At 36.4% G+C, this 23,390-nt stretch overlaps 3 protein-coding genes across 7 annotated transcripts in view; 1 reads left to right on the forward strand and 2 right to left on the reverse strand.

Annotated features, from left to right (window-relative positions):
* The first annotated feature begins 537 nt into the window (after positions 1–537).
* On the forward strand, positions 538–22,492 carry LOC114241102 (dynein regulatory complex protein 8). Of its 2 annotated transcripts, XM_028171841.2 has the most exons (7): positions 545–669; positions 919–1,032; positions 1,527–1,650; positions 2,277–2,403; positions 5,083–5,166; positions 19,740–19,875; positions 20,764–22,492. In XM_028171841.2, exons 1-6 carry the CDS (start codon positions 645–647, stop codon positions 19,857–19,859), a joined length of 594 nt encoding a protein of 197 aa, XP_028027642.2. In that variant the 5' UTR covers positions 545–644; the 3' UTR covers positions 19,860–19,875; positions 20,764–22,492. The 2 variants fall into 2 exon arrangements, with proteins under 2 accessions (XP_028027643.1, XP_028027642.2); XM_028171842.2 differs by lacking the exon at positions 19,740–19,875 and having other exon boundaries at positions 538–669.
* Positions 7,119–16,772, reverse strand: LOC114241100 (uncharacterized). Its single transcript, XM_028171839.2, has 8 exons — positions 16,582–16,772; positions 14,733–14,825; positions 12,673–13,474; positions 11,847–11,920; positions 11,298–11,486; positions 10,332–10,520; positions 8,894–9,062; positions 7,119–8,703 (listed from the first exon to the last, which is right to left on the reverse strand). Exons 1-8 carry the CDS (start codon positions 16,678–16,680, stop codon positions 7,814–7,816), a joined length of 2,505 nt encoding a protein of 834 aa, XP_028027640.2. The 5' UTR covers positions 16,681–16,772; the 3' UTR covers positions 7,119–7,813.
* Positions 20,960–23,390, reverse strand: part of LOC114241099 (uncharacterized) — a 31,786-nt gene continuing 29,355 nt past the window's right edge. For all 4 annotated transcript variants that reach the window (XM_089738227.1, XM_089738225.1, XM_089738224.1 and 1 more), the window contains one exon: positions 20,960–22,490. In XM_089738227.1, coding sequence (XP_089594353.1) covers positions 21,364–22,490 — 1,127 coding nt within the window. In that variant the 3' untranslated portion in view covers positions 20,960–21,363. The remainder of the gene's footprint in view (positions 22,491–23,390) is intronic.

Consider the following 23,390-nt stretch of genomic DNA (forward strand, 5'->3'; position numbering starts at 1 on the left):
TGTAAAATTCAAAACGCCAAGGGTTTCTTATCCATACTACTCAAAAGTCTGGTAGCCTGCTGTTTAATCAGTATAGATTGGATTGTTTTTACAATGAATTTATTTTCTATTTGATTTTCTATAAAAGCATATTTTTGTGTTTTTTAAAGTATTTTTTATTGTTTTTTTTAACTAATATTTTTTGAATATGGTACGACAATTTTATTAAACATCGACATGTCAACAATAAGCTATTAATTTGTATATTGGTTGAATTAGGCTTTGTCAATATTGTGGAGGAGCTGTTAAAACTGGGAGCTAATCCTAAAAAAAACTAATTTATGGATAATAGGTCTAACTGTTTAAAATATTGCACTGTCAACGGTCCTTGATAAGTACCTATGTGAAATTTTGATTTCAGTCTACGTTTTGAAGGGGGTCAAAATCATTTGTTCAAAGCTTCCGTCACATACATACATACTAACTTACAGCAGCTCTGGTGCAAAATAGAACTAAAGCTTCGTCGATGACACTAGTGATAACTGATAGGTTGTGTTGCCTGGTTACGGAATATTTTTTTCAATTTAATACGTGTACTTATTAGTGTTTGGATATAAATTATTTTGATGTTATTACAAATCTTACAATTAAACTATTAGTTCATTATGGCAAGAAAAGAGGAACCTAAAAGTTAGTTATTATTTGAAAGATGTACTTTATATACCTTTAATCATTTATAAACGAGCGATGTAAATACTGTGTAATTTAGTATCACTCATTAAATTTTATTATAAATGAATACATACATAAATACATTTATTAGTTGAAATTTAAACAAAACCAAACATTTTTATTGGTAAATAGATATTACGTCTGGTATAATATCTGATATTTGTTATATATTGGGATATCTCATATACCTTAAATGTATCTTTCTAGTTCAACCAAACAATGATTTGGAGAAAAAAATAATTGAAGCTTTCGAAGTATTTGACCATTCTGGGAAGCAAGTCGTAGATGTAAGGGAAATAGGAACAATTCTTCGATCTTTGGGTAATGCTTTTTTTTCTGGTTTTCGTTAAATGTTTTAATACTTGACTAGTGTAATAAAGAGTATTTAAAAAATTCTGACTCTCACGGTGAATTAAAAGAGACGAGTCACCTCGAGTAGCCGATGGCACTTGGAACAATGCCGAAATCATACTAAATATCGTAAGAATACAATAGCCGTGTTTACAACGTAATTACGCATGAAAAAAGCCATCATTTTGCTTTCCATGCTCAAATTTTTCACCCTTTTAGGATAATAGATATCTCAATTTTAATATGAAAGTGATTATTCACGTCTTCGAGTCGCTACAAATTATTTAGGAGGAATAGTCGGAATGAAGGTGCTCTCCTCTCCGAGCCGGTCTGTGTGAACGGACCCTTAGCCGTTTTTTGTTTTGGAAACTTCTAAGCGGATAACTGTTTGAGTACTAAATAGACTGTTTACATGGTAAATTTTGAATATAGCAAAAGAGACGTTAAATATATGTTTTTTAAAGGTTGCTGTCCAACTGAAGCCGAGATACAAGAGGTGATTTTAGCAACGGAAAACAAAGAAGCAACTGGAAACGTTCCGTTAACGAACTTTTTACCTTACATGTGTAAAGTCATGATAGAACATAGGTTTGTAATATTAAAATTAAAAAGGTTAAACAATTTTAAAATTTTGACGGTGGGGCTCAATCTTCGTTGTTATTTTTCATATCTTCTTTTTAATATAATATATATTATAGCAACCCTAACGCCTGCCGCGTCGGCAGCCGCGTCTGATCGCGCGCCGCGACCAATCAGGGACTCTCGTTGTCGGCTCCCGGCGCGATTCAAAGAGTAGCGACCGAGGGGGCTTTCCTTTTGGCAAGCCGCGCGTGCGCCTTGACTGACGCCGACAGTTCACCCGCAACCACCGAAGCATACACACGAGAATACGTCCGCACCTCGCTCGCTACCATTCCTTTTCGAACTTGTTTGTGGGACCCTCTGGAGTATTCATACCCAGTGCTCCAGCTGGACAACACAAAAATATTCATAAACAATAGGTATAAATTTCATTTGAATTACGTTACGACAAAAATTGTAAAGGACCGTGGTAGAATTGGTTTGAACTAAAACAATTTAATAATCCAATTACGTCATTGATCATCAAGATAAGTAGGTTTTGATGTTAGCTTTCTACTTTTCGTACGTGAACTTTTTAATTTAATTCTCCGTAAAATATTAATTGTCAGGTATTTTATTTATTAACGGGACAGGTTTTATCCGGCGAGCGCTGAAATGCTGTTGGCTGCATTCAGATATTTTGACACGGAGGCACGTGGGTACCTCACTAAAGAGAGGTTCGCCAAGCTTATGATGGAAGAAGGAGAGTCATTTACGCAGGTTCTTTAAAATTTATTATTATTATCTATATCTATCTTCTATCTATACCTAGTCAGGTCATAAATTCTGTCACATGTTTAATGTAAAATAATTGAAACAAGTTTATTCATTATGTAACCATTCATATACCAAAATGAACTTAACAAAACATAGATTCTTATGACACTAAAGTTTATTCAAAATGACCTCCGTGATTTTGAATACAGGCCTTCAATCTGCGCGGCCAGTCGTCTATCGCAGCACGAACGAGGTCCATGTCAATATCTGCGGCTGCCTTAATCAAGGATGTCTTGAGTGACTCCAAATTGGGATGAGGCTTTGAGCACGCCTTTTCCTCCAAGTGTTGCCATATCTTGTAATCTAACGGATTCAAATCTGGACTGTAGGAGGGCCAGTCTTCGTGCCGGATGAAGTCGATTTCACGCGCCGCCAGCCAGTCTTGTGTGCTCTTCGCTCTATGAGCTGGCGCCGAATCTTGTTGGAATACCCAGTGCCTGTTATTGAACATGGTATGAGAAACAGGTTCCACAAGGTTCGTCATGACTGTATTTTGATACACAACTGCATTCGTTTTTACACCTTTCTCACAAAAATGTACCTCTGTTAAGCCCCAATAAGAAACTCCCAACCATACCATGAGCGAGGATGAATAATGACCTCGTTGGACACGCGGAATACGGTTGCTCGCTTCTTCACTACTGTGTGCGTACACATTATCATTTTGTTTGTTGTAGCTCTCTTCTACGGTAAAAATTTTTTCATCCGAAAAAAGAATTTCCCGATATTTTTTTCCCGCGTACCGCCTCAACAAAGCGCGGCATCTCTTCAGTCTCAGGTCCATTAGACGAGCGTTCAAACGATGTCCTGTTTTTCTTCGATATGCCCGAAGCCCTAAGTCTTCATTTAACACCCTTTTCATCGTGGTTCTGCTTAACCCCATCGAAGGGCCAACAGTTTCTGCTTACGTTTGAGATTTCTTTGAATTCGCGCCTTCACAGCTTTTATCACTGCTGGAGTCCTAACAGACCGAGGGCGACCACTTCTTGACCTGTCATCTACACTAGAGTCTTCATTGTATCGTTTGATGGTGCGATAAACGAATCTCTTGGTAATATTAAAATTTTTCAGTATGTTAAAAATTTGAATTGGCGCATAACCGCAACACGGTCCTCTTTAAGCGTCCACTCCATATTTAAAAATGAGTAAAATTCTAAAAGTATACATTTTTATTTTCATGAACAATTCGAAATTCGAATTCAATAAACTTTTTTGTGGCCAGCATTCTAAAAGAAAAGTTTTTACTGTGTGACAATACTTATGACCTGACTAGGTATATATAAAAATAAATTGCTGTTCGTTAGTCTCGCTAAAACTCGAGAACGGCTGGACCGATTTGGCTAATTTTGGTCTTGAATTATTTGCGGAAGTCCAGAGAATGTTTAAAAGGTAGACAGATATGAAAATGCTCGGAATTTAATAAAAATAACAATTTTGTTTTGCCTTTTAAGTGTCCCCGTCGGTCTTTTATTTATAGATTGGGGTACTACGAAGTCCGCCGGGTCAGCTAATTTTAATTAAAACAATTCGTTTTCCGGCTGCCTACACTTTATGTCGTATAAAATATTGTTACGCCGGTAAGAGTAACGCCCTCTATTGACGAATGGCTGAAACGAATACCAAAGGATAGCAACATCTAGAACGCTCGAGAAGTACAACGCCGTCTATTGTCAGATAGCGGAAGCACGCATCGACTTGTGAAGAATGTTCTCGACGATTCTAAGGATGTCGTATCGACTATATAAGCGTTGCAGAGATGGCTGCCGACGTCACCCAAAACACACCATTACGGATCCTCCAGATCCATTAACGGTGCTTTTAGGTACCACAAGCACTGGTCACAGTCCTCGCCGAACCCGTCACTCGCGACGAAGGGATCGGCGAGTGAATTAACCCACAGACACAGCCCACTGAGTTTCTCGCCGAATCTTCTCAGTGGGTCGCGTTTCCGACCAGTGGTAGATTCTGCGAAGCACTGCTCTTACTAGGGCTAGTGTTAGCAACACTCAGGTTTGAGCCCCGTGAGATCACCTTCACGTTAGGGCGAAGCTGAAATAGCCTCTCAAGGCTATAAGCATAGGTAGGAAAAAACAAAAAAAAAACACGCAGGCAGTTAGTAATCAGAACTACTCGAAGCGAAACAGATCACCTGAAGCGAAGAAGTCAATTAAGTGTTTGTGCTAATACAGTTTTAATTCATACTTCAGTAGAATTTTTATTTATACCAAACTCCAGCGCGTAGCAATCTATCTCTATATATAAAAATGAATTGCTGTTCGTTAGTCTCGCTAAAACTCAAGAACGGCTGAACCGATTTGGCTAATTTTGGTCTTGAAATGTTTGTGGAAGTCCAGAGAAGGTTTAAAAGGTAAATAAATATGAAAATGCTCGGAATTAAATAAAAATAACAATTTTATTTTCCCTTTGATGTCCCCCCGTCGGATGGATTCCTATTGTTTGTGTTAAGTTTATTTTATACAAAAGTTTAGGTTCTTTTAGTATATAATATAACACCGTAATAAATGTTATGTTAACATATACTATACTGTTGTATGGACATGAGTTGACTCGGTTATATTTCAACGAGTATTCTTAAGGCTCTCATTTTTTTTCATGAAACAGGAGGAGTATGATGAAATGATGCAAACAGCGTTAGATCCTGTAACAGATACAATAATGTACGAATATTACATCAACCAACTTATGGTGAGTGCATTCTATTTTGTTGTTTTGTTTATATTTTAGAGTTTATTTTATAAAGTTTAACATTTATAATATTCTATGTATCTATTTTAATTTATTGATTTTATATATAACTAGTTTTTACCTGCGACTCCGTCCGCGTGTAATAGTTACTTTGACATAACGCTAAATTTTACCCCCACTTCATTTACGTAGAAAGTGAAAATATTTTTGAATTATAGAATGTTAATGAGCTATTAATTAAACCCCTATTTTGAAACATTCTATCTTGTTGCTCCACTTGTATTGGCCTTACCGTGATGTTATATAACCTTTAGCCTTCCTCAATAAATGAGCTATCTAACATCGAAATAATTTTTAAAATCGGACCAGTAGCTCCTAAGATTAGTGCGTTCAAACAAATTCTTCAGCTTTATAATATTAGTATAGATATAGATTTATTTTATATTATCTGCTGGTATACTATGCACAGTTAGTATATTGCTGGGGTGGCCAACTTGATTAGAATCAAGATCAACTGTTCAAACCCTACGATCTACCATTGACATTTCTTGAAATTTATGAAACAATGTAGTTCAGTATACATATATGTAGTATATTTTCTTTTATTGAAAAGATTAACATAGTTGAAATTATATAATAAACTAGCGGTCCGCTCCGGCTCCGCTGGGGTTTTTAACAAAATTTCAACGATATTTGACGTTGTTTTATTTAAAAAAATAAAAGAACACTTATTGCGGCATAACTATAATAGTTAAACATATACTGTCGCGACACTTTTTGTAAATAAGTGTTCTACAAAGTCGTAGTACATTATTTTATTCCAGCATCAAGAATATTTTAGGTATTTTTTTTACACCTAGGGTTACATTATTTGGAGTTTTAGTAAGGAACCCTAATTTTTTCAAAAAAGATTCTATCCTATGTCACTCGGGAATAGTATAGCTTCGAAACAGTGAAATAATTTTTCAAATCGGTTCAGTACTTTCGGAGCCTATTGAATATTCAAACAAACAAATCTTTTCTCTTTATAATATTAGTATAGAAGAGAACTATTGTGTGGAAGAGAGGATAAATAATGTGAAGTAATGGTCATTTGCAAAAATTGTATCATTCAATGATACAAGATGAAGATAATGCGTGCAGTAATTGGTGATTACGTTGCGCAGTCTATGTGCTTAGCGCGAGTTTTTTAACGTTCTCGATAGCGTAAAAGTTAACTTAAGTTTGTATACAGTTTGAACAGCACCCCTAGTGGCAAACGTAAGTAAGCGTTCCAACTCCACACAAATTTGAGTTAACTTTTACGCTGTGTATCGAGAGCGTTAGAAAACTCGCACTAAGCACACTGGAATACATAGACGTCACTTTTTGAATACCGCCACACAGCCTTGAGACATGAGAGTAATTTATATCTCAGTTCAATAATTTGTAACCGTTCTCTTACACTTCAAATATGAACGAATTACTGCTTCGCAGCAGATATTATGTAGAATGGTGGTACCTACCCGCGTGGGCTTAGAAGGCGCCTTACCGCCAGTAACTAAACAAACAGCTATTTATCGTAATAAACTTGCGATCACAAGGAATAATGAAGAAACTTATTGGTGTTTTTTTCGCCATTATTTAATTTTAGTTTCATCCCAAATTAGTGGATTGGTGAGCGACACGTGATTTTAGTTTGTCCTTTTTTTCCTACCTATTCGCTGGTAGCCTAATGGGCTAATAGGTAGGGGAGCTCACGGGCTTAACCTGAAAGAGTTTGCTAACACTAGCCCTAGCAAGAGCAGTGCTTCGCTGAATCTACCACCGGATCGGAATCGCGACCCAATGAGAAGATCCGGGGAGAAACTCGATGGGTTGCTTATTCAATTACCGGTGGTCCGCCGACTATAGGCCGAAATCTCCTTTCGAGCGAAAAAATGTATCAATATTAATAATAAAAAAAACGTAAATCAAAACAATATCTTTAATCACATAAAACATAAGATTGATATTGGAATTTCCGTGCAGATTGGACCTATTGTAATTTGAACGAATTTTATTTAAATAGTGATTCCACTGTTACAGTCTCCGCAAACGTTGGACGCCCTGTTTTCAAAATAGAAAGGAGTACAGTGTGCTTAGTGCGAGTTTTTTAACGTTCTCGATAGCGTAAAAGTTAACCCAATTTTGTATGCAGTTGGAACAGCGCCCCTAGCGGCAAACGTACGCAAACGAACCCATTCCATACAAATATGAGCTAACTTTTACGCTATCGAGAACGTTAAAAAACTCGCACAAAGCACACAGATAATGAAACATACGATTTCAAGTATGTAATTAACTTAAAATCTGTAATGAATTATTTGAAAACAGAATAAAATTAATTTCAATTATTAATAAGGAAATTTAAATAGTAACATTAATATATTTTTGATGTGGGATCCGGAAATTGTGTATCACACAAAAAACCCTACTAACTTTAAAATTTGGTCTTATATGTGAATTGTAGTGCGACTCAATGTCTTCAGGTTTAATTAGACCTGCTGGATGTTTGCTACTGTTTGTGCAGTCTTATCAACTGTAATGATAAGTCAAAATTCCTAAACCGGGGTGCATTCATAGCTAAAACAGATCCCAAATCAGATAGACGTGTTTTGAGAATAAGTTATGGTTTTTCGTTTGCTGCAGCTAATCTACTGGTCCTCCTTGTGCGAATAGTGTTTGGAGTGGTATTGGCGATTCTCGCAGAAGACCTGGTCGGCGTAGCTGGTACCTCACTCTTTAAGTTTGATATTACGTCTTTCGCCTCTTCTGCCATATCACCGGTCTGTTCGTTTGCTTTAGATTCGTCGTTATTTTCCGTATCGACCGTCTTATTTTCATTTGGTAATTCGGAGACTGGTTTGTCTGCAGTCGTCTCAGGAGCCACTACACCGTCGTCATTTTTTTCTACAGGAACTTTAATCTCCGTATCAGGAGTAGCCGTATCGGCAGTCTCGTCTGGTTCCTCAAGATTTGTTTCTTTATCTTCTTCGTCTTCGGTTTTATTTGTATCATCCTCATTGATATCTGTACTTTTAACGTCATCTTCAATTACACTGTCTGCACAGACGGCTGCCAGTGTACTTTCCTTTGTGCTATCTTCAGTTATGTTGTCATCCACATTAGCGGCATCAGTAGCTGTGGTATCAGTAGCTGTGGCATCAGTAGCTGTAGCATCAGTAGCTGTGGCATCAGTAGCTGTGGCATCATTTTCATTGAGATTATCATTTATGGTAACTGTGTCGGCTCCTTCATCTCCTTCTTTGTTGATGTTTGCATCAACTGTCTGATTTGGATTCGTGTCCATCTGAACTTTCTCTTCAGCCTCACGAATGGAAGTCAACAAATCATTAATCTGGTGATCCAATTCGGAACCGATTATATCAGAATCTATGGTTTTATTCAATTCAATCACCTCCTCTTCTGGTTCGATCAATTCTACATCGTCTTCCTCGTCATTATTTTGTGACTGGTTTGTTCTTTCGCTCTTCCTGATGCCTAAAGTAGTTTTTCCTGTAACAATAATACATAGTTAAATTGGTGTAGTTTACTTATTTATGGCTTAAGAGTTTTACTGGAAGAGATTTGAATATCTAAATAATTTTCGTTTTACTTCTAAAGCTATGGTTGCTTCTTTTTCATTACAAATATGATATCAGGGACATGTCATTTTTGCACAGTTGTGATATTCTCCTAAACTCACCCATAACGTGACCATCCTCACTGATAATCTTGTCAACCTGCTCCTCCGTCACAAAACCGACAAACAACAGGTTACGGATGCGCTTGTGTCTTTTAACAGATCTCGGATTGAACTTGTCCAAGAATGCTTGCATGATCTTTCTTTTAGGTAACACAGGTTTTCCTAATATCTGAAAAATATATGTTTTATTATACTCCAGTCTGTCTTTAAAGTTTAATGCTTCGAAGTTTTTAATAAGGTTAAAGTTTCCAGTGAGCTTTGTTAGTCTATATTATTTTTTAATATGGAGAACACGCTATCTTAAGTGGTTACCACAGGCAATAGACATCACAACTTAGATACCACGCACATTGGTATACGAGGTCGCACTTTTTTTTTTCTTAGGTGTGTGGACGAGCTCACAGCCCACCTGGTGTTAAGTGGTTACTGGAGCCCATAGACATCTACAACGTAAATGCACCACCCATCTTGAGATATAAGTTTTAAGGTCTCAAGTATAGTTACAACGGCTGCCCTACCCTTGAAACCGAAACGCATTACTGCTTCACGACAGAAATAGGCAGGGTGGTGGTACCTACCCGCGCGGATTCACAAGAGGTCCTACAAAAATGGTTACCTACTCACAATGGTTTTCGACCTAAATGCATTGTTTCTTGGCTGGTTTAGGCAGGATGTAGGTATGTATGTATCTGTGCAGGCTCACATTACGATGGTGGGACATTGTAGTAATATCGAATATGAATAAACTTTCTAGTTATTTAATCAAGTGTGTGTGAAAGTAACCGGTGAAAAAATTCTCAAGTACTGCCTTATTAGAATTGGTAACTGTCTGCGGGATTTGAACACCGGCATAGTCACATCGGCGTGTTATCTTGTAGATTATGACGACGTGTCGCAATTGTAATACTTTTAAATGACTTATCATTTTCACGTTATTTGACAAACTATCTATAACATTAATTTCATTTATTAAAGTCACTTATTGAAATGTCAATGATACATTCCGAATAGTGTTATTGTAAGAACTAGTGGTCCTGCAGTAGTCGAAATTCGACTATAACTAATTGAAATTATAAGTTTGAAAATTATTCAGGTTCTATTGTCAAACACTATTTACTATACTTCTATAATCACAGATTTCGCCAAGACAAATATTAACAAAGACAAACAATAATTAATCTATTCTCAATTTGACCATAGAATTTATGCAATAAGAAAAGTTTGAGAATAAACAAATAGTATACATGCGTGTGTGTGTCAAATACATGGTAGTGTGTGTAATGTTTTTTTTATTGATTTAATGTATCTTTTATGCATTATTTTAAAACTCCTTCTCTATATTCTCTATAAGTGTGGAAAATTTCATACTCTTCCATCCGCACAATTTTCGTAAAAAGGGGTACAAAGTTTTTGCTTCGAGTGTTAATATATAGATTACCTGAACAAAATACTTGGGAGGTTCTGCGGGCGCCGCTGCTTCATGATTTTCAGTAGTAGACTTTTCAGAAGTCTTCTCCACAGTTTTAGTTTTTGTTGCTAAATTCACAGCTTTCGTGTTAGCAAGTTGTATCAGGAAAGCTTTTGAAGCTTCAAACGCTTTGTTCGCATTTAGGAGCTTAACTATTCTCTGAAATATCGCCACAAACAATTATATAAAAAATATATTACCACAAAACACAATATATATTTTGAAAATACAAATGATATAAGAAAAATACCAATGATTCTGAACAAAAAGGTACTGATCAATTAACATTATATATTGCTTTCTGGCACTGATATGTGGTCACTATTTAATGCATTTCATGCAGGGGAGGTGAACTAGTTCGCCACTCACCTAACTTGTTCAGTGGATATCAGAGTTCATACACATCGCATCAATACAGCCACCAACTTTTTATAGTAGTTATGCCAATTATAATTTTAATCAATTTAATTTTTACTATATGATATTGTTCCTTTATCATGAAAGTCAATTGTGAACATGAGTTGAGTACGTTTTTCTATTGGGAGAGGACTGACCAATATAATTCCGGAAAGAATCAAAAGTAGCATTGTTTGCAAAATGAACTAATCTGTATTAATATATAAATCTACAGTGAGTTTTTACGGATGTTCCGTTATAACTACTGAACCATGCATCCGACTGACTTGAAACTTAGTATTCATGTAGAAAATACGTGTACTTAATGGATAGGATAATATTTATATAAGTGTTGGACTCCCTAATAATAATGACAATAAATAATAATGTTAATATTAAATGCCCAGCGAAGCGGGCGAGTACGGCTAGTATTATTATATTTATGTAAGGGAGTTAGGAAGGGTTATTAAAATTTGTAAGCACGAATTGATTGTGTTGCGTCAAAGAAAAAAAAAGCGATTATTTTTGTTAAAACCATACCGGAATAAACCTTATCATGAGCTGCGGCAAGACATTTTCTATGTTTTTTATGGGTACAACTTCTTCGCATTCAGCTTTGTTCTCTTCTTTTTTTTCATTCTCGGCAACATCAACGTCTTTGGTCAAATCCACCTCTGCAGCCACAGGAGCTGGTTTTTGTTCTTTCTTCTTTTTATATATTTGGTCTAGCTGGTTAACATAATGATTGGTTAGTTAATATAATAAAGAATCAAATTTTTATATTTAAGTTCTATGCCTCTTACAAAGTTTTAGGCGTGCTAGCTGATGCAATCAAAGCTTTTCCAACTTCATGGACTACAATAACCACTAATCATCAGTAACCCGTACTATTGTTAATCTTTACGAACAATAAAATCATAGAAATATTTTAATTTGCTATTTACAACTATATACTTTTGAACTAAGAAATATCCAAAAGACTGCAGAAACCTGCTCTACCTGACTTCCATACAACTTTGGAACTTGGTCTTATAGACAAAAATAAAGATGGCAAAGCATTTTTAAATCTTAGATGATGCCAAACAATACCTTTCCGAACATTTCGACAAGCTTGCTGTGTATCAATTTTTCTAGGTTCTTTTCTAAGAAAGCTTCTGGGTCATCTGCAAAAGTATTGTAAAATAAATCACAAGCCTTCGCGACATCTATCGACAAATGAAAGAATACCAGCAAATAGCATAGTGCATCGGTTTCGTTTACTACCAGTAAAGATAGATCTGTCATCAATAACACCCAACCTTCCAAATGTTGCTGTGAACTTGTGTCGTTTAGATTTCTCAAAAGTATGGTTTGTGCTAGAATCCTTTCAGTCGATAGATGTCTCCAAAGAATGCGTATACATATTGTTTTTTATATTTGTTAATAAAAAGAGTAACGCTTCGAAGTCACCTAGATGAGATCCTAAGTGAGATAAACAGATTTGTATCCAAATTTGATATGATCGTTACGGACGATTATTTTCCTAGTGCCTGAAAGATTCACAAAGCAGCGATTCTCAAGAGTTATCTAAGTGTAACTCCATTGAAATCGTGCGTGCTTCGTGTTCTCAGACTATTGGAAGCTCTGTCGAGGCAGGTCATAAACCCACAGAATTCGAAGCGATCGTCACATAATCGAAAGCTTCCATATTCAATGTGTCAGAGTGAACAGTTTTTTTTTTTTAAGGAAAATGCATCATTGCACATAACCACTTTTTAGTTTAAACCAATATGCTGTGCACATTGGAAAAAGTAAAAATCAGTCATGTCCAAATAGGGTACCGATACAATTTTCACATACAAAAGTTCGTAGGGAACCATTATTATATGCTTTTGTATGAGAAACATTTTTATAGTTTGAATTAATTTGTAACTACCTGATTGAATTAATTTATTGTCTGGATTCTTGACGTTCAACTCTTCTTTTGCCTGTTTGACCTCTTCGAGTAAAGCTTCATCAGTCCCCTCGGGGTACCGCTTACGGTACACGGTGAGGCCGTCATTAATACCGCCGATGTACTTGTTCATCATCAACTCCTTGATGCGATCGCGCAAGATTTGCTTTACGGTGCGCTGCGCTAGAGGGCTCTGTATAGTGTCGCGGTACGCCTCGACTTCGCTAAACTTAGTTTTGAGCTCCTTCAAGAGATGGCCCATGACCAGCTCCAGCCTGCCCTGCAGTTGGTTCGACATTGGGCAGTTGGGCCGCAAAATAAGCGACTCATCTACCTTTTTTGCGGCAGAAGTTGTCTTCTTGACTAAGTTATTGCGCTCGCTGATGGAATAGGTATTCAGTTTGTTTGGAGGAAGGGACGTTTTGGCTTTAGTCACTTTACCCGATTTTGGCCTATCGGTGGACGATCGCCCAGGGCCTTTGTTGGAAAACTGAGGTTCTGCAGCGGATTGGCGCTTAGAAGACCCTTGGCCTTGAAAACGGTTAGCGGACCTGCGCCCTGAGCGAAAATTGAATTGGCTATCGGAGCCTCTAGCGTTGCTCGAAAAGCGCTTATTAGGATTGGTTTCCCAATCCGGCTGGTATGAGCGTTTCCTCGAGTTCAAAGGTATGAAATCACCAGAGCCGACGGACTCGTCATAGTAACGCGTATAATCGCTATCGTTGTTCGCGTTCTGGAAGCTGGCTCGTTCAAAATAACGGGGACTGTCGTAATTGAGTGATTTCTGAAATGTAAAGTTTTAATGGTTTATTTAAAAAAAAAAAGGCTCATGCCTTTTCCCGGCCCAACAACATCTTGTTAATGGCAGAAAACCTGAATAGCTTTCTAAAATTAACAACTTCAATTCATATCAATTGATTTGCTAATGTGGGTTTTTGATTTTAAAACTCTTTGTTTTGTTTAAATTTTAAATAAAACTGTGACCCATGTAGCTTGCTTGCAAGGTTTCACTCCTTGCTAAAATGCAAACCACTAAAAGTGCCAGTTTTATTGTTCCATTTGAAAAATAGTGTTATTTTTCGGTCCCACAAAATAGAGATGGCTGGAATGATTAAAAAATTTACTCTTACAAATTATATTTTGCAAGCAATACTTGCCAGGAATTGCGGTAAACATAAAAGATTAAATTTAATTGTGTTATTTTTGTTTATTTCTCTTATAGGGAGCATATCACTCAAAGGCGAGTTATTACCATTACTTATGAATGATAACAATGCCAGGGGCAGAGCCAAGCTGCTGCCTACTGTAAAATACCACGATTTATAGCCTAACAAACATTTAAGTGTGCATATAACTTGTAGAACATATTTAAGCCCACCTGAGTAGTTACTACCAGCCTGTCTAATTCGCTATAAAGCAGTACCATTTTCAGAATACTATTGAGATTTTGGGAATTGACATTATTTCCCAATGCATGTGTTAGAATCCACATTGTGATATGTCTGGCTGGGCGGGGTCAACACTTAACACTAGCTACACCAATAAAGTTCATCCTTCAAATGTTATTAAAAAAAACATTCAACAATGTCTAGTTGCGAGACGCGGCCAGACATGACTACTGTTCAACAAACTTCACATTAGATGGTTTCAAAAAATCTGTTTTATTGCAAAGCTAAAAATCATTTTGATATTATTAGGGCTTCAACTGTTGATATTATTATGCCAGTAGTATATTCCAGTAAATGCAGGCACCATGCAGAAGGCCAAAGGTAGAACCTTTGCTAACACAACTGTTGAGAATGAGTAATAAATGAAAACAGTCTAAAACTAAAATAATACACTTTAATAGTAAGTAATCAATCTAAAAATTAATATAAATATTTTAAATTATTGTCATGGTATGGCAAGAAAATTACACTATATTTCATCAGTGCTTTATATGTGTGCAAATATTCAATGCATCATGTGTTTATTATGTAGTTCCTCATGAAGTTATGTAGATCAATGCATCGAGCTAATAATAGCATGTTTAGGTTACAAACCTCACGATGTAGCATTTGAGTTTCGAGCAGTTCCTGTTGCTGCTCTATCATCTCACGCTTACGCTTCAACAAGTCCAACTCCAAATCTATATGCTGAAATTCATGTGTTGACAATTTGATAAAATAAATATTTGTAAGTAGCAATTTATCTTGATACTACTTATTATTAGGGTACAATTATTATTATTATTTTTGTGGGTGGACAAACTCACGGCCCCCCTGGTGTTAAGTGGTTACTGGAGCCCATACACATCTACTACGTAAATGCACCACCCACCTTGAGATATAAGCTCTAAGGTCTCAGTATAGTTACGCCTACCTCACCCTTCAAACTGAAATGCATTGCTGCTTCACAGCAGAAATAGGCAGGGTGGTGGTACCTACCCGTGAGGACCCACAAGAGATCCTACCACCAGTAATTATGCAATTTATAATTTTGAGGAATTGATTTTATTAGACGATGTTATTCCTTCACCGTGGAAGTCAAATGTGAACATTTGTTAAGTACGTATTTCATAAGAAAAATTGGTAACTGCCTGCGGGATTCTAACACCATTGCATCACTCCATACAAATGCACCGGATGTCTTATACCTTAGGCCATGACGCTGTCGGACTACTAGTTACATTTAGACTAGAACATTAAACTACTACTAGACTACTTTTATTAAGTGTCAACATTGTCACTGTTAGCAGTCTTGTTCTATCTATTACCTAGTTGCATGAGATGTATCCCCACAAGGCAAAAACACTGTCACCATACTATCAACAGTGGGTAGTTTGACAATTTCATAAGTAAACTATACAAGGACTTTTTGGCGGGAACGCGAGGAGTAAAGTTGTGTGATTTGTTTTATTTTGTCTATTTAGTGTTTCTTCAGGTTTAAATGTGTAATAACGGTGGTTTATTAACTGTTTAATATCTGTGAAAGTGCACAAATGTGGGAAAATGAAACAAAGCCGCTGGACGCAACTTCTCGGGATCCTCCAAAAAGTCCACTGAAAAATCTTAGTAAATGACCACCATTTTACTAAGATTATATTTCATTCCATATCGTCTCATTTCATTTAATTTCATCCCAGTTGATTAACGTCTCAAATTAATCATTTTCATTTCATTTCACTCCATATTATCATTTTTCATAAAAATAAGAATATAAATTAAAATAAGACATGACTTAAAGGTCTTAGTTACCAGGTCATAAAATCACTTAAAAAAAAAATAAACTATACAAATATACACATATGAAACACACCACACTACGCAGGTCTTAGGAAGAAATTGCATTAACTTGCTATCGTCAATTTTTTTTTTTTTATCTCATTTCGTTTATTAAAAAACTTTAGGATACATTATATATTGCTCACAAACAGATACATTTATCTTCTGAAGAGACACTTACGTAGAAGAAAACTCAGAGCCATACAGTGACAGTTATTAAAAATACAAAATTATAATTCTTTGTTTAAGGATTTAATCATTCAAATAGACAGGCAAATCGCCCTTGAGGCATTTATTTCAGTTCAAATCCGCGTTGAGATATTAGTGTTGAAAGGTTAATGAACTAAGGAAAAATTCTAATACCGTTGAGCATTGAACAAGATTTGGTAATTTGTAACGAAGGAACGAATTAGAAATTTAAACGAAGATCAGACGCTAAAAATGAGCCATTTTGTTCGGATGAAAGTTTCCGAATGTGATCATTGACATTTTGTTCATAGCGGCTGGTTGAGAAATTGATGATGATTAAGTAGGTACATATTATTTGTCAGTTAGTTATGAAAATACAGCGAGACTGCAATACTAAGTGGAGAGAAATAGACAATTAGTCCAACTAATCATTACGTACCTGAAGGTGTTCAGTCATTAGAGGTCCTTGGTTAGACAGTCGTGGATTTATTACATTGTTGGAGTACCCATAGCCACCAAGTCCTCTATTATGCTTCATTTTAGTAATTAGTTAGTTTGTATCCACGAAAATTATACTTGTGACGTTAAACGCGCTAAGACGAAACACACAATGGCCGCGTCTAGGGATGTTCCATACGGAGAATCGATCGCACAGATTACTAAGAAATACGTACGCATATCGATTGACAAATAAATAATATGTGTGTAATATGAATCACTGCGCTTGAATACTTTTGTTGTTTTTTCATTTATTCGAGCATACGAATCAAATTATCTTGTATCTATGTATGTAAATATTTTTAATAAAATACACAACTTTCTTTTTATACGAGGGCTGCACTAAAAGTATCGGGAATGGAATATTTCCGCTGTTCCTGTCATATTAAAATCTTTTTAATTAAAAACTCCTTGGTTTTAAAAATCGAATACCATTTATTTATTTAAAAAAAGATTCTCGGTCTTGTCACGAGGTTTCGTCAAACTTGTTTAGTCGTTGAGAAAATGGAATTGACTCGAGAAAATTCAAGAGCGATGATTTATTATGACTTCCGAAGTGGTATAACACAAAAATAGTGTGTTGACCGGATGATTTCTGCATTTGGTGATGAAGCCCCATCCAAAACCACAATTTATCGCTGGTTTGCTGAGTTTCAACGTGGACGTGTCAAGCTCAGTGATGATCCCCGTCAAGGTCGTCCAAAAACTGCAGTCACCCAAGAAAACGTTGATGCTGTGCGTAAGCTGATTAAGGAAGATCGACATGTGACATACCGCGAAATTCAGGCAACTTTAGACATTGGCATGAGTCAAATACAAATAATCTTGCATGAACAATTAGGTGTAAAAAAGTTGTTTTCCCGATGGATACCGCATTCGCTCTGTGAAGAGCAAAAAGTGGCTCGCGTTACTTGGTGCGTCAGAACTCTAAAGATTCCACGCAGGATCCTCAAATGCTGTATACAACATTGTATCAGGTGACGAATCCTGGATATACGCGTACGAACCCGAAACAAAAAACCAGTCACGAGTTAAAGCCAACAAAAATTGTTCGTTCACGGAGTGTTGCAAAAAAATGGTGGCCACGTTTGTCTCCAAAACCGGCCATGTTACGACTATTCCTCTTGAGGGACAAAGAACGGTTAATGCAGAATGGTATGCTAGCATTTGTTTGCCACAAGTCGTTTCTGAACTCCGTAAAGAGAACTGCAACCGCCGCATCATCCTCCATCACGACAATGCGAGTTCTCACACCGCGCACAGAACAAAAGAGTTTTTAGAGCAAGAAAACATAGAATTATTAGACCATCCGCCGTACAGCCCCGACCTAAGCCCTAATGATTTCTATACTTTGCCAAAATAAAGAATAAATTGCGTGGACAGAGATTTTCATCACCTGAAGAAGCTGTGGACGCCTACAAAACGGCCATTTTGGAGACCCCAACTTCCGAATAGAATGGTTGCTTCAATGATTGGTTCCATCGTATGGAAAATGTGTCAAATTTCGCGGAGAATACTTCGAAAAGCAATAAATACATTTTTAAATAATAATGTTGTGTCACTTCGTTAATTCCCGAAATTTTCAGTGCCGCCTATCCAATTGTACATATATTATTATGGTATTGATCCCATGATGCAGGTTTCGGTTTATTTTATAACTATCAGCGAGCGCAAAAGGAAATCATTGTTTATCTTTAGAAAAAATATCTTTTGTCTATTTTGGGGGAAAAAAACATTGAAACGAAGTCGATTGTTTCAGTGCATGTAAAACATTTCTTAAATGTATATTTTTAAAGCTTGTTTGAAGTCCTAAATTAAAACAATTGACCCAAAAAAATCATCCCAATAATTACCTACCTTTTGTCTGTTCTATATTATATAAATACCTCACTTGATTCCATAGAAAATAACAATATACTTTTCAAATTATAAGATTCTGATCATTGGCAATGTAAAGTATCACAAAATAAATATTGACTATAACTTTGTATACCTAGTAAACAAACACTATTCTTTTTGTAATTTATTGAATTCGTATTCGAACCTGTAAAATAACTTGAAAAAATTCACGAGAAAAGTATGCACATACTCGAATATTTAAATTGCTGAATCCGCGATATTCTATTACTAAGTGTCTCAGCTCTGGGATACCAAATGGCCGCCTCCCACGGTATTGTTTTTAATGTCGTTGGTGCTAGAGTTTTTATCTTCAATAATTATGCTGATGAAAAATATGGAAGCAAAATGAGATAAAGTTGATTAAAGTCTAATCAACATTAGACTTTAATCAATTGGGATGAAAGTAAATTAAAACAATAAGAGATTGAATGAAATAAAGTCTCTGTATAATGGTTGTTATTTACTGGGACTGTTTCAGTGGGCTTTTTAGAAAAACTTGAGAAGCTGCGTCCAGGCGCTTTGTTTCATTTTCGCTCCTCACGTTGCCGCCAAGGAGTCCCGTAAACTGCGTTATAATTGTTATGCTCAATTAGATATGCAAACGGATCTACGTCCATTATACAAAGTTTTTGTAGTACAAGCCCAACCTCTATTGTAAATTGAGAAATGAAAAAGTATGAGATGGATTATTAATAAGTTAATTTCGGAATGTGTTTTTGTTTCTTATAGCATTTTTTTCATTTTCCACGAGTCCAATTAAAACTATGTACTTTTACAGTTTAATCTTGCGTTCATTATTTCATCATATTTTGTGGAGGTTAATTATTCTTTTTGGTTAATGGCCTAGTATCTAGATCTTTAGGCCAGTGGATGTTAAATATGTACTGGACAGTGCTGCCAACTATTTTAAAAGATTTAATAAAATAAAATAAACTAATTAAAGTAAACAAGCTAATTCCCAAAAGAGCGCTCGACGCCACTTGAATCGATTAAAAAGCTCTGGCTTTAAACGTGAATTGGTGCTAATCCAACATCTGAGATCTTATTTTGAAGATGAAAACCGAAGTCAAAACAAACTATCAGACTCCAAGATATTATTAGTTATTTTTGTTTTAACTTACTTATAGCTTATATATAGCCTGGTAATTTTAAAATATATGAAAGTTCCTTTTCATTTTAACTGACATTATAATTCATCAGGTGGCCCCCAAAGACGTTTACAATTTAGCTGATGCCACAGAAGCTGAAAGGAAAAGATTAGAAGCAGCAGCGCCGAAAAAAAGACGTGCATCGTCTCTCTTACGCGCCACTGGAAATTAGATTACTTTCTGTTTTGGTATTTTACTTATTGTATTTCTAATGCGTCCTTTAAGCTCTATGAAGTCTTAACGAGTGTACGTATTGTTTTACTGCTAATAAACCTTGATTCGGGATGGCGGCGTGACATCGGTGATGTGTTTGAGCAATCATCTAAATGAGATGATCCCTCATCAGGTTTCGATGCAGAGTCAAACCTTAGTAGAATCTCCGTCATCGATTATTCAAAAAAAAAAAGAAACATTTTTATCACAGTTCACAGTTCCTAGATTTCAAATCGAAACGTGTTCTTTTAGCAAGCCAGGTCGAGCCGCTAGTGGTACTGATGTTGATGAGCTACGATAACCGCTCGAGACTAGATCGGTCATAGGTTCCTTTGCCTTAATTAACACGTAAAAACAAAATTTTTAATAAAATTTCAAGTTCCAACCGCTAAGTTTTTTAGCTAAGATTGGCAGACGAACTCACGGACTACCTAATCAGCTGTCGCAGGTTTCCCGGTCACCGTTCTTTGTTAACCCCACAGATACAGCCCATTGGGTTTCTTGCCGGATCTTTTTAGTGGGTCGCGTTTCTGATCCGGTGGTAGATTCTGCGAAGCGCTGCTCTGGCTAGGGCTAGTCTTAGCAACATCCTCAAGTTAGAGGCCCGTGAGCTCTATGACTTGCTCGCCCGTTTTGAATCTAGAATGACCCCTCGAAAAACAAATCGCAGAATTCCATATGCAAAGTGAATATCGGTCCTTACCCTAAGAGATCGCAAGTGATAAAAATTGAAAATTAATTTACAGGTATTTTACTTATCAGAGATGCAAGTAGTGACCATCAGTCACCATCCTGCCTATTTCTCTCGAGAGAAACTCATGCATTTCGGTTTGATAATATTCCAACATTTTTTTCTGTTGCAGGTGGAAGAAGCGGTGGAGACCACAGAGCCACCGAAGTAAGATGATTATCAAAATTTATCTGTCTTATTAAATTTAAAATTATTATTACATTAAATTATTACAAGTTCTCGTTTCGTAAAAATACCAATAGTTATTACCTATACTTCGTCTATAATTACCGTAATAACAAATAACATTATAAAAAATAAACTCAAAATGCATTCTGTAGTTTTATTTCGTACAATTAACAGTATGAGAATTATTTGACTATTTACGTTAACTACCCGCACATTATATATAAGTTTGGCTATAAAATAAAATTAATGGTAATTAAAATAAATATGTACACAGCATTTAAAGTTCGTAATGTATGTATTTATATTTCCGCTACCTTTATTATTTGTAAGAACATCTGTACCATGTAGGTACATTGCCAATTGTAGTGCTATTTTTTTTTTTACATGTATAATTTTTCACCAAGTGTGTTTTTTCAGTTGCTTTATTTATACAAAATATTTGAAATCGCGATTCCAATTTGTAATTCTCACTAGCGTTCATATGGTATCGTTGTTGCGTCACCAATGTATGGTACGAACAGACACCGTTGCGGTCTCAGCAGCCCTATTCGCTGTCCGACTCGCCACATTCGTCTAGGACCACGCTCTCGGCCAGCATCGCGCGAATCTCACTATCACTTAACTCATCATCGGATTTTTCATTTATCGCTTCATCCGATTTATGCGGTAACGTTTTGAAATCGGACTTTTCCGTTCTTAGTTTACTATCCGTTTTAACTTTGACACCGATTTGCTCCTCATTCGTTTTTTTAGATGTCTCTTTTGGTTTCATATCGGCTAGGCCGCATTCATCTATGACAATAATCTCGGAGAGCATCGCTTTTATTTCGTTATCATTCAGCTCATCATAATCGTTTTCTTCGGCGAGAGATTTTCCTGTAGATAGATGAGGTTTCGCTTCAGTATCAACATTTATCTTTTTCATTCTCAATCCGTTTTCTCTTTCAACTTCGAGGCTTTGTTTATCAGGTATTTTCCTATCGGGTCCGCCGCATTCGTCTAGAATGATGCTTCTCAATAGCAACTCTTGAATCTCGCTGTCATTCAATTCATCGTTATCATTTCCATCTTCAAGCGATGTTGTCGTCATTGTAATCGGTCGCTTTGCAAACAGGTTGTCCTCGCCAACGTTAGAACTTTTCCTTGTTTGTTTGCTTTGAGGCTCAGTATTGAAATGTTTCTCAGTTCTACTTGTAGGTACGTTAATTTTTACAGCTTCGTTTTCTAGTTCATTTTTTGTTGTATTCGATTTAGTTTTAGCAACTTCATTAATCGAAACAATTGGCTTAGGATCATCGACGCCCTGCTTTTCGCGTCTATCTGTAGACTCTTTTATGTTAATGACTTTATTTCCAACTTTAATAACTGTCGTATTGGATTTTGATTTAGAAACGTCAAGTTTGGATACGGTTGAATTGGATAGCGCAGTGATATCATGTTTAGCCTCAGCTGATTTGGTATCGCGAGTAAGTGTTTCTGTTTTTCGAGTTTTTGCTGTAACTTTCGATATGTCATCAATTTTATCTTTAAAAGGCACAGCTGTATTTATTACTTTTCGGTTTTCAGTACGACCAATCATAGTTCGTCTTTGTTTGCCATCGAAAATGGTTTTTGGATACGGTGGACGTTTCATGTGTCGGTACATTGGTGTGACCGTCACGTTTGAATTATCTGAAAAATAAATGTAGGTACAATACTGGTATACTTTTACTGGTGGTAGGACCTCTTGTGAGTCCGCGCGGGTAGGTACCACCGCCCTGTTTATTTCTGCCGTGAAGCAGTAATGCGTTTCGGTTTGAAGGGTGGGGCAGCCGATGGAGACCTCAGAACTTATATCTCAAGGTAAAGCAATAAAAAAAAAGGGTGGTGCATTTACATTGTAGATATCTATGGGCTCCAGTAACCACTTAACAGCAGGTGGGCTGTGAGCTCGTCCACCCATATAAGCAATTAAAAAAAAGTACAATCGGCCCTTAAAACTGTAAGAGCATTTAGATTAATTCACGATAATTACAGAATATTAAGTCAATATAAAGTAAAAAATAACTACATATATTTAAGAATGAACACCCACGAATTTTCATCATAGGCAAAATTTTACATCTCAATTACTTATATAAATACGGTAAATAAATAATCAAGATTCATAAGCCGATAGACAGATCTGTACTTTCCCCCAAGTAAAATGTGACTTGCAGTCTGAGTACCTCATTATAAATTAATTTATTGAAGTGGCACGGCATGCCACTTTATTGCGAATCATACTACTCCACTACACCTCTGACTCAGGGCACGGGGAACGCAAAGCCGTCGCCACCCTAACCATCGGATCCTCTCGATCCACTTTCGGTCCTTTTAGGCGACTCCAAGCATCGGTTATCGTTCTCGTTGAAAGCGACAAAGACTTTGACGTGCAACCTAGACCATAGACACAACCCATTAAGTGTTTCGCCGGATCTTCTCAGTGGATCGCGATTCCGATCCGAGCAAGTCCTCAAGTTTGAGCTTTATAATCTTACCTACGAAACCGTGCGTAGCTGGTATAGCCTCTTAGGACTCTTAGGCGATTAG

The sequence above is a fragment of the Bombyx mandarina genome, chromosome 24, assembly GCF_030267445.1.
Source record: "Bombyx mandarina strain Sakado chromosome 24, ASM3026744v2".
Taxonomy (NCBI): domain Eukaryota; kingdom Metazoa; phylum Arthropoda; class Insecta; order Lepidoptera; family Bombycidae; genus Bombyx; species Bombyx mandarina.

Excerpts from the sequence above, each read along its gene's own strand:
- LOC114241102 (XM_028171841.2), top strand. The coding sequence starts at position 645 with ATGGCAAGAAAAGAGGAACCTAAAA. Across the intron at positions 1,033-1,526 it reads AACAATTCTTCGATCTTTGG|GTTGCTGTCCAACTGAAGCC; the intron begins GTAATGCTTTTT and ends TGTTTTTTAAAG. Across the intron at positions 1,651-2,276 it reads AAAGTCATGATAGAACATAG|GTTTTATCCGGCGAGCGCTG; the intron begins GTTTGTAATATT and ends TTAACGGGACAG.
- LOC114241100 (XM_028171839.2), bottom strand. The coding sequence starts at position 16,680 with ATGAAGCATAATAGAGGACTTGGTGGCTATGGGTACTCCAACAATGTA. Across the intron at positions 14,826-16,581 it reads TAATGACTGAACACCTTCAG|CATATAGATTTGGAGTTGGA; the intron begins GTACGTAATGAT and ends CATGAATTTCAG. Across the intron at positions 10,521-11,297 it reads TCATGATAAGGTTTATTCCG|AGAATAGTTAAGCTCCTAAA; the intron begins GTATGGTTTTAA and ends GCGATATTTCAG.